Source organism: Melanotaenia boesemani, chromosome 15 (assembly GCF_017639745.1).
Source record: "Melanotaenia boesemani isolate fMelBoe1 chromosome 15, fMelBoe1.pri, whole genome shotgun sequence".
In the NCBI taxonomy this organism is placed as follows: domain Eukaryota; kingdom Metazoa; phylum Chordata; class Actinopteri; order Atheriniformes; family Melanotaeniidae; genus Melanotaenia; species Melanotaenia boesemani.
Window position 1 is genome coordinate 13,718,310 of NC_055696.1, and position 17,933 is coordinate 13,736,242.

At 38.3% G+C, this 17,933-nt stretch overlaps 2 protein-coding genes across 5 annotated transcripts; both read left to right on the forward strand.

The window, feature by feature from the left end:
- Positions 1–138: 138 nt before the first annotated feature.
- LOC121654940 (calcitonin gene-related peptide-receptor component protein) lies at positions 139–3,656 on the forward strand. 2 transcript variants are annotated; one of them, XM_042009316.1, is made up of 6 exons: positions 139–257; positions 831–867; positions 953–1,051; positions 1,141–1,235; positions 1,358–1,415; positions 2,614–3,656. In XM_042009316.1, exons 1-6 carry the CDS (start codon positions 250–252, stop codon positions 2,758–2,760), a joined length of 444 nt encoding a protein of 147 aa, XP_041865250.1. In that variant the 5' UTR covers positions 139–249; the 3' UTR covers positions 2,761–3,656. The 2 variants fall into 2 exon arrangements, with proteins under 2 accessions (XP_041865250.1, XP_041865251.1); XM_042009317.1 differs by lacking the exon at positions 139–257 and adding an exon at positions 264–421.
- A 3,315-nt stretch (positions 3,657–6,971) lies between these two features.
- On the forward strand, positions 6,972–17,535 carry tpst1l (tyrosylprotein sulfotransferase 1, like). 3 transcript variants are annotated; one of them, XM_042008438.1, is made up of 6 exons: positions 6,972–7,266; positions 9,930–10,644; positions 11,960–12,118; positions 12,439–12,692; positions 16,082–16,283; positions 17,037–17,535. In XM_042008438.1, the coding sequence occupies exons 2-6, from the start codon at positions 10,237–10,239 to the stop codon at positions 17,070–17,072; spliced, it is 1,059 nt and encodes a 352-aa protein (XP_041864372.1). In that variant the 5' UTR covers positions 6,972–7,266; positions 9,930–10,236; the 3' UTR covers positions 17,073–17,535. The 3 variants fall into 3 exon arrangements, with proteins under 3 accessions (XP_041864372.1, XP_041864373.1, XP_041864374.1); XM_042008439.1 differs by having other exon boundaries at positions 6,972–7,198; XM_042008440.1 differs by lacking the exon at positions 6,972–7,266 and adding an exon at positions 8,702–9,847.
- The last annotated feature ends 398 nt before the right edge of the window (positions 17,536–17,933 follow it).

Genomic DNA, 17,933 nt, shown 5'->3' on the forward strand with positions numbered 1-17,933 from the left:
GAGGAGCTGTTTTATCCGTCTGAAGATGTTTTTAAATTTTTGTCGTTTGGCTGTAAATTAATTTTCGTATAATGATCCAAGAGCGTAGACACAGTCTTGCATTAAAAATTAAGATGAACGGTACAACACAAGCGGAACAGTTGGGAATATGTTGATTTTAACCACTTGAAGTTTTTGTTGGTGGAACACATGAAGCAGTTCACAGTTTCTACACGAGCAGTTTAGCAACGGACCAAATCACCTGGCGCAATGGAAGTGTAAGATTCTACTGACAGATTTTCTTGTTCATTGTTCTTTACACATCGGTGAAGTAGAAGCTGTAAAATAGTTTATATAAAATACAGCTAAACGCTGTGCTTAAAGGCGTTACCACTTCGTTGCTGTTTTAGTTTCCGCTTCATTTTCTGATCGAGATTAACGAGTATGCACATTTTTCATCTGTCTGTACGAGAGAAAAAAACGTCATAGTCGTTTATTTAGATATTAATGACACAACAAAGACCTTCTTTTAAAAAAACGAGCAGGTGTTTTTTGTTTGTTTTTTCATTTCAGTATTTGTTTATTTCATTTGTAGATGTAATGTTTTAGCTAAACTGTACATTCATTGACAAGACTATTGACCGATGTGTCAAATGCTTCTGTCATGCCCAACAGTCTTTATAAATCACAATTTAACCTCTGTTTCACCAGATTAACCTCAGTAAATGTTGCATGCTGAGATTTACTGTATGTAAAAACTATAGCTCTACAAAAATAAGTTTGGAGCAGCTTAGATTATTTTGATACAAAAAAATTAATTTCAGCTGAAACCGTGTATGTTTTGTTCTCAGGAAAAATGCAAACGCTGCAATGCTCAGTAACTATGAGGTAAGGTAATGTGTTCCGTCTCTATGTTGTCTTTTTTGCTGTTCAGTTAAGGGACTGATTTAGTTTATGTGTATGTGTTTTTCAGGTGTTCAAACTCCTCACAGACCTGAAGGAACAGAGGAAAGACAGTGGTAAGAATAAACACAGCATTGGACAGCAGAACCTCAACACCATCATGTATGAGGTGGGCACATGCTGTATTCCTCTCCATTTTCTTCTGTCACACTTTTTGTAAATGTATGACCACATTGTTCTCTACATTTTTTTTCTTAGACACTGAAGTATCTGTCAAACACACCATGCAGCAGACAGAGCCCTGAGGTTGTCAAGGAGTTCCTTACCACCATGATGCCTCACAAACTCACAAAGTCAGTAAAAATGGACATTTTTCCCTCAGGTTTTCATTTGGATTTTGTGGAATGCACAAGCCTACAACCCTTTAGATGAACTCTGTATGTAAGCATATGCACTTTCATCGTTCCCATCTTAGGGCAGAAAAACTGCAGCTACTGAACCATCGGCCACAGACTGCTGTGGAAATTCAACTGGTGAGTCTTTTATTGTTATTGATTCATTTTATACATATTTTTTGTATTATATTTTTTTACCTGTCTGAATTATTAAGTGTACATATACATACTGACTCTAATGGTGTGAACATACCATTGCAACCAAGCTGGTAGACAAACTTAAAGGTGGACAAAGATCTGCTTTGTGATGGGGTGAAACTACGGTCATGTTCACACAAACAAATGCATTTTGCAAAATGGTTTTCACCCAGGAAAGTTTGTTTTCAGTGCCTAAACACGACATTTGTATGTGTACAAAAGCTGCAAACACAGAAAAATCTGCATTGTCAAAATACCAATCCACTGTGGACGTGGCGTAAGAGTTAAATAGTGAACAGTTACGGCTGTTATCTGTGATATTCATTCACCCACGTTTTTGTGTTTGCTTTAATGTTCAAAGAAATTGGTCGGCTGATATGCGCATAAATTCTCTTTTCATATATTTTTCAGTTAATTCTACAAAACATCCAAACCCATAAATGAGCTACTAACATGTAACATGAACTAGGTGACATTTTACGTCCTTGCTTTTACCACAGTTGATCTAAGCTGCATGTTTTATTGAGGAAAATCTTTTATAACTGTTGGCTTCACTGATAACAAAGTACTGAAAATAAACGTTTTTTCTCTTTTATTTTGGGTGTGGATGAGAGGTGTTAATTACTATATAAGACAGATATAGAATAGTGCCAGCCTTGTCTTTTGATAAGTCTAGGTTACAACTCCTGTGGCTTTTTTTTTTAACCAATCCAACGTGTCACACTATTGAAAATGACATATTGAAGTGAACACTCCTGCATTGATTCCATTACTGAAGGGAGATCAATATTACATCCGCTCTGCTGATGCTTTTGTAGCGTAAGAACGTAGTAGAAACGTAAACATGTCCTTGCTGCAGCTTCAATTCAGATTAAAAGGCCCTGCATTGGACACCTTTGCTGTAGAGTTTGGCAAGCTTTAACTAGTTGTTGGTATAATTTCCAGTTTTCATGGACACTTAAAGGATGACTTGACCCTTTTGGAAATTTTAACCTTGGGGTGTTGAGCCATTTAACACACAAAACCAAAGTGTTAAACAGAATATCACATGAGACATCAGCAGGGTGCCTAAATCACTCAAGTATATTATAAAAGACAAAGCTAATTATGGCTTTTATTTCTTTTTTTTTGTGTCCAGATGGTAGAAGAAAGTGAAGAGCGTCTATCAGAGGAGCAGATACAGGAGCTTATCCAGACAGTTTCAGATGTCCTTCCAGGTGACCCGGAGCAAGAAAACGCTGCCACAGCAGACACTGAGATGGATGAAGGAAGTGAGCAGTCATGACACAGTGACACAGGTCGAAACTGACCTGAATGTCGAGCACTGGAGATAAGGTGGACATATTGCAAAAATGGACAGCTTGAACTCTGCTAGAAGGACCTAATTGTTTATAGTCACTTACTGATCTGATATGTTAATAAACAGGGTGAACCAAGAGTTGATCTAAAAAAAATAACTGAAACGTGTCTGTCTATTTAAATAATGTGGTCAGCCATGAGGGCAGCTAATAGCTCAACATCTGCTTTCAAGAAGGGATGTAGAACATAGCACATTGCACATTTTGTTTTCTCTAAATCTTGTCCTTTTTTTTTTAGATTATTTTAGGAAAATATTTTACCATAATCATTACTGTAAGGCAAAACCTTTCACATCGGTTTGTTTCTGAAACCACTCAGACGTTAACACAGGTTACACCCAGCAGGTTTCATATACACAAAATCTTCAGCTCGGGATTAACTTGTTTTTGAGCTGCTGTGCCACAGAGGAGGAAGGATGTGCTGGTTAGACTTTGTGTACCTTTCTGTTTTTGGTTTCCTGTTAGAATATTAGATGAGTTTCCTGTGCTTACTGATCATATTGTAGATTTGGGATACCAGGGCAAAGTACAAGTCACAGCGACTGGGGTTAGACCAGCACTATGAAAACACTCATTACTTGTGCTTAAAGCTAAACACTGGAACTGGTGTACCTCAGAAATCTTTTTAAATAGTGTATAATCGTTCTGATTTGGAGAGAGTATAAACTATAACATAAAGACCTTACCTATCTTCCAGTGTATTCCTACACAAAGCTGCTTAATTACCATTACAACCTGTAGTTTTTTATTGTAATGTACCTATATGTTCTGTCCAAATTGGTAAAATGAAAAAAAGAATATGTGTGCATATGTGTTCATTCCCTTCACAGATCTAGTTAAATAAGGCCCACCTGTGTGCAATTTAAGTTTCACATGATCTCAATGCACAAGTTCTGAAAGGCTGCGACTCTACTAAACAAAGAGACGAAGTTTTAAAAAATGTCTGAAACTTAAAAAAATCCCAGTAGAGCACCATTAAAACCATTGTCTGTCAGCAACAAATCTACCTTGAGAGGGTTGTTCACCAACTCATAGACCGAGCTAGAAGGGCATTAATAACAAAAGTAACCCCGAATTAGCTGGAATGCTCTGCAGCAGAAACTTGTATCTGTCCATGGGGCCACTATTAGCTGTAAACTCCACATAGTTTGGTATTATTGAAGAGTAGTAAGACGAAAGCTGTTCCTTACAAAAAATAAAATAGGCAAGCTCATTCAGAGTTCTCCAAAAGTCATGCAGAAGACTCCACCCACATGTGGAAAAAGCTTAGGACTGCATTCCCCACAGTGGAACACAGTGGTGGCATGTGATTTTTTTATGAGCAGGGTCTGGGAATCTTATCAAGATTGAGGCGATTATGCTGAATACAGGTAAATCCTGTTTTTGTCTTTCAGAGATATGAGAGTTTGATTGAGATTCATCTTCCAGTGGGACAGTCTGTCTGATACTCCTTAAGTAGAATACAAAGGAAACTGTTGAAATGTGTAAATTTGGCCTAGTTAAAGCCTAGACATCCACCCAACTGATAATCTGTGGCTTTACTAAAGATTGAATAGAATCCATGACACTTGAAGGTGGAGCAATTTTGCTCCAGCCCTCCCAGAGGCTAGGTGTGCCAAGCTCACAGAGACGTATCCAAAGACATTTGTAGCTGTAATGTCTGCAACAGGGGACACAACAAATTACTGATTGTCTTTTTTTTTGTGTGTATCATTAAAAGCCATTTTCACAACTAGATGACAGTTATAATCATGGATTTGGAGTCACATACTCCACATAGCAAAAACATCATTATCCAACTCAAATGAGGAGCTGAAAAATGTGACACTGGCTACACACACGGGTGTTGCAGCAAAGAGAAAAAATAAATATATTTGTGAATCCATAAATTAATATTCATAGCAGTGCCCTCTTTTAGAGGGCAAAAAAACCCAAGCAAAGTTTAAGTATCATGTACAGTAGTTTGAATAAAGGTATTTCAACATTTGCAAACCTCATCAGGTCAACCGGCACCAGCTTTAGTGCTTTAATCAGTTATAAGTGGATGAGATGAGAGGTTCTGTTCGGTAAGATCATGTGTTTCTCATACAGATGTACATCAGATAGCCAAATGTCTTGTACAGTGTCTGAGGTGGTTAAAAGAATATAGTCCCTCATTATTGATGCAGTTTTATTTATTCATTCATTTGATTGTAGTTTATTATTGTTTTATTATTCATTAGGCTTTGCTTTTACACGTGGGGAGATAAGGAGGTGAAGAGCCTTTGTGACATTTTAAACCCAGAGTTCAACCGGACGTTACCTTACTAAGCCTTAATCCTGCTTCATAGCAGAGGGATCAGAAAACGCAACATTTCACAAAGCACAGCTAACAAAATACAAGAAATCATGTTGAAGAGGTAAGATGTATAGCCGACTATAACATAAAAAAAAACCAATGATTTCACAAGGTTTGTAAATTTTGTCCATAATTGTTTTTGTGTTTTGCACCTCAGTTGAGATGGGTGTTTGTCAGTTGCACTAGCCCATAGATGTCACAATGGTATTAATTTTTACCACAACTCACTGAAGTTTCTCTGTAAAAATGTTGCATGATCCAACATTGCTGTGGTTTAACAAAGAAAATATAAAGGACAGACTATTTTTGCAAAGGATAACTATTCAGACAGTAGCAGGTTTATTAGAAACCTTGCAGCTTATTTTTACCCTGTAGTAGTTGAAGACTATTTTAAAGTTGGTGTATTAACATAAAGCTACAAAGACGTACTATGTGCTCAGTGTTGACTTGGCATGATACAATGGTGTGAAAAAGTGATTGTCCACTAAACCAAATAACTGGTTGGGCCATCCTTAGCAGCAACAACTGCAATCAAGTGTTTGCAATATCTTGTAATGAGTGTTTTACAGCACTGTGGAGGAATTTTGGTCCACTTATCTGTACATAATTGTTGTAATTTGGCCACAATGGAGGGTTTCAGCATGGACGCCTTTTTAAAGGTTATGACACTCCAAAGTTTTCATATTGTTTTTCCATCAGCCATTCAAAGGCGGATTTGCTGCTTTGTTTTGGATCGTTGTTCTGCTGCAGAACCAAAGTTTGTTTTGTTTTATCACTTAATGTGTTTGCTTGTGTTGTCTTGACTAATATTCAAATTTGTTTGATTATCTGAAACATTTAAGTGTAACAAACATGTCAAAAAATAAGAAATCAGGAAGGGGTAGTTTTTCACACCACTGTATATAACCACTCTGACTTTTAACAGGACTGACAATATGATATGAATCAAGAAAAGAGGATACACTGTAAATTGTACTAACATAAATATATTTATATAGATCAGGGGTTCCCAAGTTCGGTCCTCGAGATCTACCATCCTGCAACTTTTAGATGCAACCCTTCTCCAACGCGCTTGAATCAGATGTCATCTGCATGTCATTCAGCTCTGCAGAGGCCTGGTAATGAGCCAGTCATTTGATTCAGGTGTGTTGGAGAAGGGTTGCATCTAAAAGTTGCAGGATGGTAGATCTCGAGGACCGAACTTGGGAACCCCTGATATAGATTATGGGGAAAGGATGTTACTCTGAGTTAATGTAAATAAAAAGCCACTATTTCCTTGTGTCAGTGCTCATATTTTAAATGAATTTATGTAATTAATTATTCATACTTTTCATTATTTATCCATGAACTTCAGTAGTTATTAATGTTTGATTCACTGCATTTGAACAGGCTTACTCGTGTACTTTGGTCACACTTGGTCTTCCTCAGATGCCACAATCTTATGATGTGGATCCTTTTAACGCTAAAAGAGCAACCCAAATCCTTTGCTAATGAAAAGATGGATAAATTAAATGAGGTGGCTTTAACCTCCACTAAATCCTACACTGTGATTAAATGTCCCCGGTGGGCTTTTACTGAGAGCATACCAATCGATGTGGTAAAGTAATTTTAGCCTGGAGGGTTAAAAAAAATAAATAAATAAATAAAAAAAAAAGGGGGAGGAGAGGGGATAATGTTGGAATTGCCCTTTAACACTTCCACCAATAAGAATTGCACAAGCAGATGCATTGTAGAATTCAGTACTGCTGTTGACCAATCAGCGGCAAGCTTTCATTGCCTGTTAGCTCGTGTCCACCTCTCTCTCTCTCACTCAGCGGTAGAGACTCCACCACTTCTCGGTCCAAAGTTACGCCGGAATCAGCAGCTAAACGTTGTCTAACTGTATGTTTTTCTTTTTCCCTTTTACAACATGTTGTGGACGTAACGGCTGTTGACCACCTCCGATTAACGAGAAGAAAGAAACGATGCGTGTATGACAACAGAGGAGCTGGCACGTTTCAGTCTTTTGAGTCAAGGTTCCTGTGAATGTGTGTGGGTTTTTGGTTTTTTTTTTTTTTTGTTTGTTTGTTTTTTTCGATTTCGGCTACCGACGCTGGTGAGTTGACATCGTTCGTAATCAAATTAAAATTTCACAACACTGTTAGCTACTTATCACACACCTAATGAGTCCACTCGTGCCAGGTAAACAGGGTTAAATAGTGCGGTAACGTGCCGTCTCGCGGTAAAGCTGAGCCTTAGGTGGCCGCTGGGCTGTCACGGCATATTTGCTAGCAGGTCATTTACCTGCTGGTCGCCCGCCTCGAATGAATTTTCTTTCTGTACATGAGATGCAGCGTCAGCCATACCAGATGTTCTTGATTGCTGGGCCTGCGTTTTGCAACCTTATGATAATCCTATTTATACAGATAAACAACGACGATAGGTTTGACCTCATGGGTACTACATCCACTTATCTACAGCTGGAACACCACATATTTGGGCAGCGAAAGAAAAGGAGAGAAATTATTCATGATGAAGCAACTGGAAGATGGCTATTCCACATTTTTAATACCAAGGGAAACACGTATCATTGGAGGAAAGTAGCTCATACAGTAACACACGATAAGAGGTGAAAACTGAATTAATTAAAGGTAGGTAGGGAATAGACGATAACTCATCAGAGTTTAATTTAAACAAGAAGATTTAATTCCATTGGGAAAAGACTAGTATGCACCATAAAAAATGAGTGATAGTTCATGCATAAACATGTATGTAGGTACATAGTGTTCATGGAAACTGCTCAGAGAAGTCTTGTTTTTCATTTCACACCTTATGTTTGACAGGAAGTCAGTTTTTTGTCAACCATATTTTCAGGTGCCTAAAATCAGACACTGGGAGACTGTGATCAAAGATCATTATTTCTTGCGTAATATACACTTGTTTGTTAGTGTGAGTGAACATCATGACTTTTTCAAGGTTAGTTTGTAGATTTATCTGAGAAGGAATGCAGTGGTAATCTGCCCTGAAACCAATTTTTTTTCAATATTTACTTATAGTGGTGCCTAGTAGTGCAGATAGGTTTTTATTTGCCTGCCTTTGTCTACATTTTTCAAATGCATTTCTCTGAGATGTTTGCAGTGAAATGAAGGTATTTTGTGGTGCTTACATTATTAGGAAAGTAAATCCAACTCTTCTTTTGAGACATGCTGTTGTTGTTGTAATAGGTCAAATTATTATTAGGTCATTAGAGATTTTTCAGGCAGACTATTCCAGCCTTAGCAGGGTAGGGCTCCCCACATGGCACCCATATGTGAGGCTCCATCCATCCATAATTGGTATGACCAAAACAGTTGGCAGAAAACCCACTGAGAAATGGAGGCAACTTTCAAATTTGCCTCTTCAAAAACTAAAGCTTAATTTATAGTTGTGAAATGAGTCTTACAATTTCATCCAGTTGCTGCTTCAATCAAAATTTTTTATATTATTAAAATCATCAGTACTTGACCAGCCTTTTACAAGCTTTTTTTTTAAGTATACATGTTGATAAGAGGAAGTGTGTGAGGCATAAACTGATGAAGCCGTTAACATTTCACAAGAGAAATGTGGAAGTTGTAGAATGTCTAATTTTGTCAGTAGTAATATGAGGTTCAACAAGATTTACATAGCGTTTCAGTGTGACAGAAACTGTCACTGAGAATAAAAACATAAGGGAGCTGTAATTAGTGGCTTCAGATATGTTGCCTGAGAGTGTGCCTGTGTGGCATACTGCAGTGAACTTTGATATGGCTCAACAGTCAGTGGCTCCCCAGAGGAAAAATGGTAAAGAGCTGCTTTGTGATCTAAAACTGCATGCGTTTTAGCCCCTGTAAAAGTGTGTGCAAACTGGCAAAACAGCGTTTACCATCGTTCATTGCTAGCCCGTAAAGGCTGACTAATGGCAGACAGAGGTTAATATGTGGAACTTTTAAATAGAAATTTAAAGAATCATCATTTCTGCTTTTCATTTCTCAGGAAGTTGTAAAATCAGGGAAATAATAACTCTTACCACAATTAACTGTAAAGTCATGAAGGAAAAAGAAGGTGACTGGTGATATAAAGTGATTATGGTGCTGGTTTCACTAAATTGCAGGATATGTAAGATTCCTTATTGTCATTGTAAAAAGATAAAACATAATTTCATTTGAGGACTCAACAAGCAGCAAGAAATTAAAGAGTAGGAAGGAGAGTTGGAAGAACTATTAAAGCAATAAAGCATAAAAACTATAAACCATTTTAAATGGGTTCAAAAGTAGCAGACTTATGCATTTGCTCATCTTTTATGTCAGTCCTCATCAGTTATTTACCCGTGTGTGTATGAATTATAAGGTAAAGACAGGGGCTAATGGAGGCTACAGTCTTGGGGAAGAAGGTGCTCCTTACTATTTATCTGAGTTTTGATGGTCTGGTATCTCTCCCTGAAAACAAGGGCATAGACAGGTGGTGACCCTGGTGTGTCTAGTACATACACAACATGCAAGTCTGAAAGTGTAACTCTCACAATCCTTTGCCGTCTTGGCCACACAGGCCAGCTTCTTTTTATCTTCTGCTGAGCAGCTGGCAAACCAGACTGACACCCTGACAGAGGATGATATCTACTGTGTTCCTGTAGAAGCTCCCCTGGAGCTAAGTGTGTAGTCTGGCCCGCTTTAACATTCTCAGTAAGAACAGTCTGTTGTGTTTTCTTTACCAGGTGGGAAGTGTTCAGGGATTGTATAATATGTCTTTATTTCTACTTTTTAGGTGGAAGGCATGGGTAAAACACACAGCTGGCAGTGGAATGTGGTGGGCTTAGATCCGACTCTTCAACAACAAAACAAAGGAGCTGCAGAGGAGTAAGGAGGTATACCAGTCCACAGCTTCTTCAGCCTTACTTCAAGTTGTCCCTCTTGGACTCCTCATCAGCCTGACTGTCAGGTTACATCCAAGCAAACTTTACTGAGATTTTTGATGTGGCTACAGTCACATCTGATTCCAGCCAACAGCTTAAGTTCCCTGTGAATTTTATTTTATTTCATGTCTTCCTGACTCCCAAACACCCCCAACAATCATGAGAAACTCCAGAACAAACCTGCTACTGGGTTGTGTGCTTCTCTGCTCTGTCTCCCTCCTCTACTTGGGAATGAGTGGAATAGACTGCCCTCAAAAAAGCCATCGCTACCGATGGATGGAGCTCAACCTGGGCTCAGGCAATCAGAGCCTGTCCCTGACTGAACACTTCCCTGAAGACACACCCATCATCTTCATCGGTGGCTTTCCCAGGAGTGGCACCACTCTGATGCGTGTCATGCTGGATGCCCACAATGCCGTGCGATGTGGAGAGGAAACTCGAGTGATTCCTCGCCTTTTGGCCATGAGAGCCACTTGGAGCCGCTCTGTTAAAGAGAGGATACGATTGGACGAGGCTGGGGTCACTGACCAGGTGTTGGACTCAGCTGTGCGAGCATTCCTGTTAGAGGTGAGTTGGTTGATCCGCTTTGGTGTCAGTAGCATGCTTGTTTGTTGAATTGTGATGTGTTTACACACAGTTATGGCAAATAGTTACACATAGTGAAAATCTAAACCTCTGGTATTTGTCGAATGAATATGAAAATACTGTTGGGAGATGGGTATAAAACAATTAGACTGATTCTGTCCAAAAGTATAAAAATACACACACAGTATGTATCAGTTACTGATATCTAGCTATAAATTTGGAGATGACTGCTGTCTGTGCCTTTGTGTAGCAATGAATCACAATTTTCATGAGTGGGATGAATCACCAAGCAGCTTCAGCATCACTTTAGTTTTTTTCATCCCAAATTTCAATCTAGGAAAGGCCATGCCAGTTTGTATTCTTGTTTTCTACTTTGTGTTAAATCCAAACTGCAACAAAGACAGAAGACACGCACAAGTTGAAAGCATAGAAAAATATAATTTATTCAGAAAGAAAAAATTAAACATGTACATGTAAATATCAGTGAAGTAAAGCCTGAATAAATGTAGTACACAAAACAACATGTGGAGCTTGTCAGAAGCATAGTGATTCTCCAGGGTAACCGGGGGGGCACATTGACTCCAGGCTGGTGAGGATACCTAAATGACTTGAGCACACCAGGCCCAGGTGTAGCACATGTCACTAATGGTGCATTCAAGTTGTCTCGTAATTCTGAGCGACTGAGTGTAGGTGACGTCATTACTAGGCAGTTGGTGTTGCTGCCTCCAAAGAAGCCGCTTTGTGAGCATCCACAATTTTTCCATATAAAACTAAAAGATCACAAACCAACTGTGAAATTGTGTACCACGAGAAAACCAGCTAATGATTAATAAACCAAGTTCCAAAACAAGTTCTCTGTTCAGACAAACAACGTCCTTTCAAAAAAAGCTCCGAAGACATCTGGAACGCATGATAATCACCTTGCAGAACCTGCAAAGCAAGTTTAATAGGAGTGACTGGTAGTGAGGGCAATCAAGCTCCCAAATTAGCTTCATCATTTCTTTCCTTCCTAAACAAGGAGATTCACATGCTATTACTTCTGTATTACAGAAGTAGAATCTTCCATTTCTTGAACGTGTACCCTCAAACTTCTCAGCGTCCACAAGGATTTTCCACATTGGTTCTTATTTATCACCCTCTGACCAGTCCTCTTTTTCTACCAGTCATTAGAATGGTCATTTGGACGACTGCACAATTTGATTTGAATGGTTAATTTTAAACAATTTAAAAGCATGACAATAAAATTAACACTGAGTACATTTGATGTTATAATACAGTTTTTATGTGGGTATTTCAGGTGATAGTTGGTCACGGGGAGCCTGCACCTCGTCTTTGCAACAAGGATCCATTTGCACTAAAGTCTCTGTCCTATTTAGCTCGCATCTTCCCGAAAGCAAAATTTGTACTCATGCTACGAGATGGACGGGCAACCGTTCATTCTATGATATCACGCAAGGTAAGCTTTTTTTTTTCTTCTGTTTCTCTTTTCTTTCCTCAAGCAGACAAAATTTTTCCCAAAGCTTATCTTTCCAAGCCGTCACATGACAAATTCCTGCATTGTTTTTGATGAACTAGAATGTTTTACATTAGTTTGTATGTTGGTGATTGTCCCTTGCCCTTGATATTGTCCTGTGCAGAGAGGCGGCCTATCCAAGATTTACTCTACCTCTCACCCTGTGGGTGCTGAGATAGGCTCCAGCTCACCATCACCCTGAACAGGATAAAGCAAACACGGCAAACTGATAGATGACAGGCTTTTTGTGTCGATCTTCACAGGTGACTATCTCAGGTTTTGACCTGACTAGCTACAGGGATTGTCTGACCAAGTGGAGCAGCGCGGTAGAGACCATGTTCACCCAGTGCCAGGCAGCTGGGGAAGCCAGATGTATGCCCGTTCGCTATGAACAGCTCGTTCTCCACCCAGAAGAGGAAATGAGGAAGTTGCTCAACTTCCTTGAGCTGCAATGGGATCCATCAGTGTTGCACCATGAAGAGCTGATTGGAAAGGCTGGTGGCGTGTCACTGTCAAAGTGAGTATGTGAAATGAAATGTGGATGTAGCAGTCTTACTTCTTAATTCTTGTGTTATTTAGCAATGCAGATATTTTCAGTTTTAGACTGAGATTTTTTAAATGTATGCAGCTTAGAGACATTTTTTGGTAACTTCAGTTTTGTTTCTTAAAAGCTTCTAACGTATTTACAAAATTAAATACCGGAAATATTATTTTGTGGTGGTGGCAAAAGTTTCAGAGATAGTTATCTCAAAATCTCACCACACTAAAGTGAAACTGTCTGCACGACAAGGTGGTACCTCCAAGAGTTTAATGTGAGTTAGTTCAGTTCAGAGTTTGTTTGTTTTTTTCTAGTATTGAATTAAATTTAATTATGAATAAAAATCTCCAGTTAAAAAAAATTGCTGCTGGATCCTTTTGTTCCAACAGTTTCCTTGTTAACTCTGGTTAAAAATAAGTTGCCTAAATCTACTTAATATCAAAGTTATAAACTAATTAAAGAGCCAAATGATGATTTCTCAGAACTTGTTTTTAATCGCATGCTTTCTAGTGACATTTTAATCCGAATATGCTTTTAATTGTTCCAAACATCTACATGGAAGGGTTGACTGTCACAAAGTGGGTGGAGACACAGTATTGTTTATAAACAGATAATTTTTTTTAAGGAGTCACTAGAGGGGGCTTAACCACTCAGTTCACAAGCAAGACTGAGTGGTTAATTGTGTGATATATCAAATGGGTCATCCTGCAGCCATCCTCTAGATGTAAGGTTAGAAAAATAATAAAATCTTCATAAATGAGGAGGATAAAGTGGCTTTCAGTGGATTCGGTTCAGCGCTGTGACAAGCCAAAATCAGCTTCTCACGCCTAGATAATGCCAAATTCTGATTTTTATTATGGCATTAGTAATAACTTTGTTTTTAGACACACCAGGGATAGAAATTCTAAATGAAGGCTTGAAAACCTCCGATCATGAGGGCCGAGCATGCTGTGAGGAGGGCCTGTGGCAGCACCCGCTACTCACTGAGTTGACTAAATGACACATGTCCCAATTCAGGGTCTGCACACTTCGAAGTGTGGACACATTAGGACACACTGATGCTTTCACATCTGTCACCAAAAGTCTCCAGTAACGTCAGGAAAAGATGTGTCGCTAGTCGCCTTTTTGAAAAAGAGTCGCTACAGGGATCAATAGACTCGCTAAATATAGCGACAAAGTTGCAGCACTGTAAACAAATGGTCCACCGTTGCAGTGCCTGTTGTAAATGGGTACAAGCAGCTAGTCTTTTCCATGAACCAGCAGACGCCAAAGCGGCATTTAAGTAATGATACCTGTGCTTATTTATACCTAACGATTAGTATGTGAGTATTAATGAGAACCTTTCTTTTTTTCTTTTTTTTTTTTGACAACACTACTGTTACAGAAAAAGCCAAAAAGTCAGCACAGACTTCTTATCTCAGATGTTGACTGTGGGGAAGTCCTGCTTTATGGTGAGGTAGCTGAAAAGTTGCCTTAGTAGATTTAAAGAAACTTTATATTTGAAAATGTTTCCCCGTATGAGTTTGTTCAGGTCATTGTTGGGTGTTAAAACTAGACTATAATATCATTTCTTTCCACTTCTGCTTTTGGAAATAGCCATCAGCATCAACAAAGACCAAACACAGAACATCTGTAAACTGCCCCTCTCTGTTCTGAATGTGTTCTTTTAAATCCATTCGCTTATTAGGCGGCTCAGTATATACAGATATTCCATGTGATTGAGAATTACAGTTATTAATCTGTTTATATAAATCCCACACTGCTGGCCTTAATGCTGATTTCAGGGTCAAATGTGGTCTGTTTTTCAGGCTTCTGAAGGGCAGCTGAACTTACACGAACACAGTGCCAAAAGACTGCCTTACTTTTTACCCAGTAGTCTGATCTCTGTTTCTGGAAAAAAATTATGATAATGTAGTCTGTCTTATGGCACTAATGGTAAAATAAACAGCTTGTTTTTCATGCAACCAGCACAGTTATCTAATATCAAGGGCGCTATCATCATCAAATTAAGGAACTTTTTTTAAAAAAGAAAAGTAAATTAATATTTTGCATTATATTTTTTTTACTTTAACTGTTTTATCGTCCTCATCTTCGAGGGATTACTTCATGATGATACAGCATATTGAGGAAGGACATCTTTGATTCTGTCAGACTTAGTGAAAGATGCAGCTTGGAGGTTGACTATTCAATCTCAAGACAGCTTGAAATGTCAGCACAAAGAGAAACGGGTTTGTAGGACTGGAGATCATTTTTTTATATATGCCAAATTTCATCATGTGTGCAAAACTCAACTTTCAGAACCTAACATAAAACCACTGTGTTATTTATCCGTTTCTTAGTGTTTACAGAGCCCCCCTCAAAATTAAAATGCAGCCCAAGCTTTGAGGGAGATTTGAACACAGTTATACTCGTGTACTTGAGCTGACTGAGTCACTGGGAATCCGGAGTTTGCTTCTAAAGAACCCAACCCTTTCAAGGTCAGGCAGAGCTTACAGACCTCCTAGAGAAGATTTTTAATTTGTGTGGCTCTGCTTGTTTGTCGTGATTAAAGCGAAGCGTCCCTTTGCTGTCAGCTCAGGGGGATTTGTTGGGGATCCAGCTGCTGTACACTGCTAAACCCAAGCCTGGTGTGTATTTGGAGGAATAAGGCCAGATTCTTTGAGAATTAGCACCCTTATTTTTGATTAGTTATGCAACGACTGGCGCAGTATTAGTCACACAGATGTTTTATAACCACTTTGGAAATATGTTATCCTTCAGTGCCATTCAGGTTGCAGCATGAATACATGCTTACATTTTTTTCTTTTAGGGTGATTTTTATGAGCCATTGAAAATATATTAAATGGAAAAACATTTTAGAGGTACTTTAAGTCTTCCCAGATTTTGTGATGCTTTTTAAAAAATTTCCTTTAAGTACCTAAGTATTTTAATCCAACACAGTTGTGAATATCACTTTTTTAGATTTATCCTTCATGTTATTTATGCAATTTGCTTTGATTTCAATTTGATTTTTAACTTTTTCCTTTTTTCTTATTTTTTCTTGCAAGACTGACAATTCCTTTTCTAACTTGATGTTCTGTTTAGCTTTACTATATTCTAACAGTAGTTATTAATGGGTTTTTAGAATTAAAGTAGTACAGTAAGAAATTTATTTACCTTATTAACTAAAACAAATAAAATGCTTGATCACTATGTTTCATCAGATTATGGCAAATTAAGTTCAGGTTGCTCATTGTGTCTCAATGAGATTAACATGTATAAATAAAGAAAAATAAAACAAACTTACAGGGATCAAATACTTATAATAGGTATTTATTGTGGATGATCAAAATTACACACACATCAACTGTGTGTTCTTCTCTGGACAGGGTTGAGCGTTCGACAGACCAGGTGATGAAGCCGGTCAACACAGAAGCCCTCTCTAAGTGGGTGGGACACATTCCCTCTGATGTGATCAGCTACATGGATGAAATTGCCCCCATGCTGGCTCGGCTGGGCTACGATCCCCATGCCAACCCTCCCGACTACACTAAAGCAGAGCCCATGTCGTCTCCATTCAATTATTCACAGGTGAGGCTAAAAACTGAGAATAATTTCTCCTTGTTTTTGTTCATTTTTTTTAAACAGAAAATAGTCTTTTTCATTTAATTTCTCAGTTTATGTTGCTTTTTTTGTTTTGTTATATTAATCAAGGGTTTGAATGCAATATATTAAATTTTCCATCATATTACATGTGTGTTTTGTCCTCAAGAAATTAAGTTTATGATTTGGCCCCTTCATGTAGTACTTTTTCCCCCACATACAGTACCAGTCAAAAGTTTGGACACACTTTCCCAATAAATCCAGTGGGAATGTGTGTCCAAACTTTGGACTGGCAGTGTATTTTACAGTCACACACAGCTGTTGTCATGAGTAACATAAGGTCCCCTTTTAAATAAACAATATTAAACATTAACACTATTAAAATGAACTTTTAGCCCAGTGACCCAAAGGTGGAGACCCTGAATGGATGCCCTACACCCAATAATTATTATGAAGACTTAGATTGCCCCATCTCACACACATTTTCATTTCCCTATTCCACAGCGTAGTGATGCAACATTGATCTACCTTATATGTAATCTGTGGTAGTTACAGGTGCACATCAATTTGTGCAGCTACATTTTTGGAAAAAATAGGATTGTTTTAAAGAAAAAAAAATCATTCCCCTTTAGTTATAACTAGCTGGGAAAACAATGTCCCCTATTCGTTTAATTTGTGTAATATGTTAGCCTTGATAATGTCTCCTGTCATCATTCCTGTCACTGTCTTGTCTTTCCACAGAGAGTGAAAGTAGCAGATGCTCCTCCCACCAGTTAAACTCTGCCGTGGTGTTCTACAACTTGGACGCAACTTAAACGTGAACTTCCAGTTCAGCAGTAATTAATCTCACAGGAGAGAATTGTTATATGTGCATTATTGATTTGTTCACAAGACTTGTGTGCAGTGTCCATGACTGCACACCGGTGGAGTGTTTAAATTGGGGACTTATCAAATGGTTTAAGGTTTACAGCTTGATACTTTTACCTGGAGTGGACCACGTGCCCTGAGAAGTTGGCTTCTTTTCATGCTTCATCATCTCCATGGTGAAAAGTACCATATTGCATCCTGTTACCTCCTACCTTAGAGTATTTCAACATGTCTGTAAGTTGTTTTGACTTCATCACAATGTGAATGTGTCTTTAGACAACTTTCTCACTGAAGGTTCAGTGTTCATGAAGCATAATGACTATATTTTTTAAGATGTGTGTTTATTTTCTTAATAAATTATTTTGGTGTTGTCCATTCATTGTAGATTTTTAAATGTTGTTGACAAATTTTCTAAAAAAAAGTCTTAATTTTTCACCTTATATGCAAGAATCCACATCACCCTCCAGTGGTGTCTTGACAGCATGACACTCGCACCTGATACAGAAGAAATAGTTATCAGCCTTTCTGAAAAAAATCCTAACTTGGGATTACCTAAGCAAGAGAAGCTGGTCCACAAACACTAACGTATGTTTTCTAAGGGGTCTTGGCTCCAACAGATTGAGAATCACTGATCTAGATACAGGTAGACAACCTGGAGAACTGAGAGTTAAAAGTAAAATCACCACAAAGATGATAAAGATACCATCTACTGTTGGTATTAATACAATATAAAGTGTAAACTCAGAAGGAGTTGTGATTCCTCAGCCAGTT

Bases quoted from the DNA above. Each gene is read 5' to 3' on its own strand.
- LOC121654940 (XM_042009316.1), top strand. The intron at 1,236-1,357 runs GTCAGTAAAAAT...TTCCCATCTTAG, and splicing joins ATGCCTCACAAACTCACAAA to GGCAGAAAAACTGCAGCTAC. The intron at 1,416-2,613 runs GTGAGTCTTTTA...TTTTGTGTCCAG, and splicing joins CTGCTGTGGAAATTCAACTG to ATGGTAGAAGAAAGTGAAGA.
- tpst1l (XM_042008438.1), top strand. From the start codon at position 10,237: ATGAGAAACTCCAGAACAAACCTGCTACTGGGTTGTGTGCTTCTCTGC. The intron at 12,119-12,438 runs GTAAGCTTTTTT...CGATCTTCACAG, and splicing joins ATTCTATGATATCACGCAAG to GTGACTATCTCAGGTTTTGA. The intron at 16,284-17,036 runs GTGAGGCTAAAA...GTCTTTCCACAG, and splicing joins CTCCATTCAATTATTCACAG to AGAGTGAAAGTAGCAGATGC.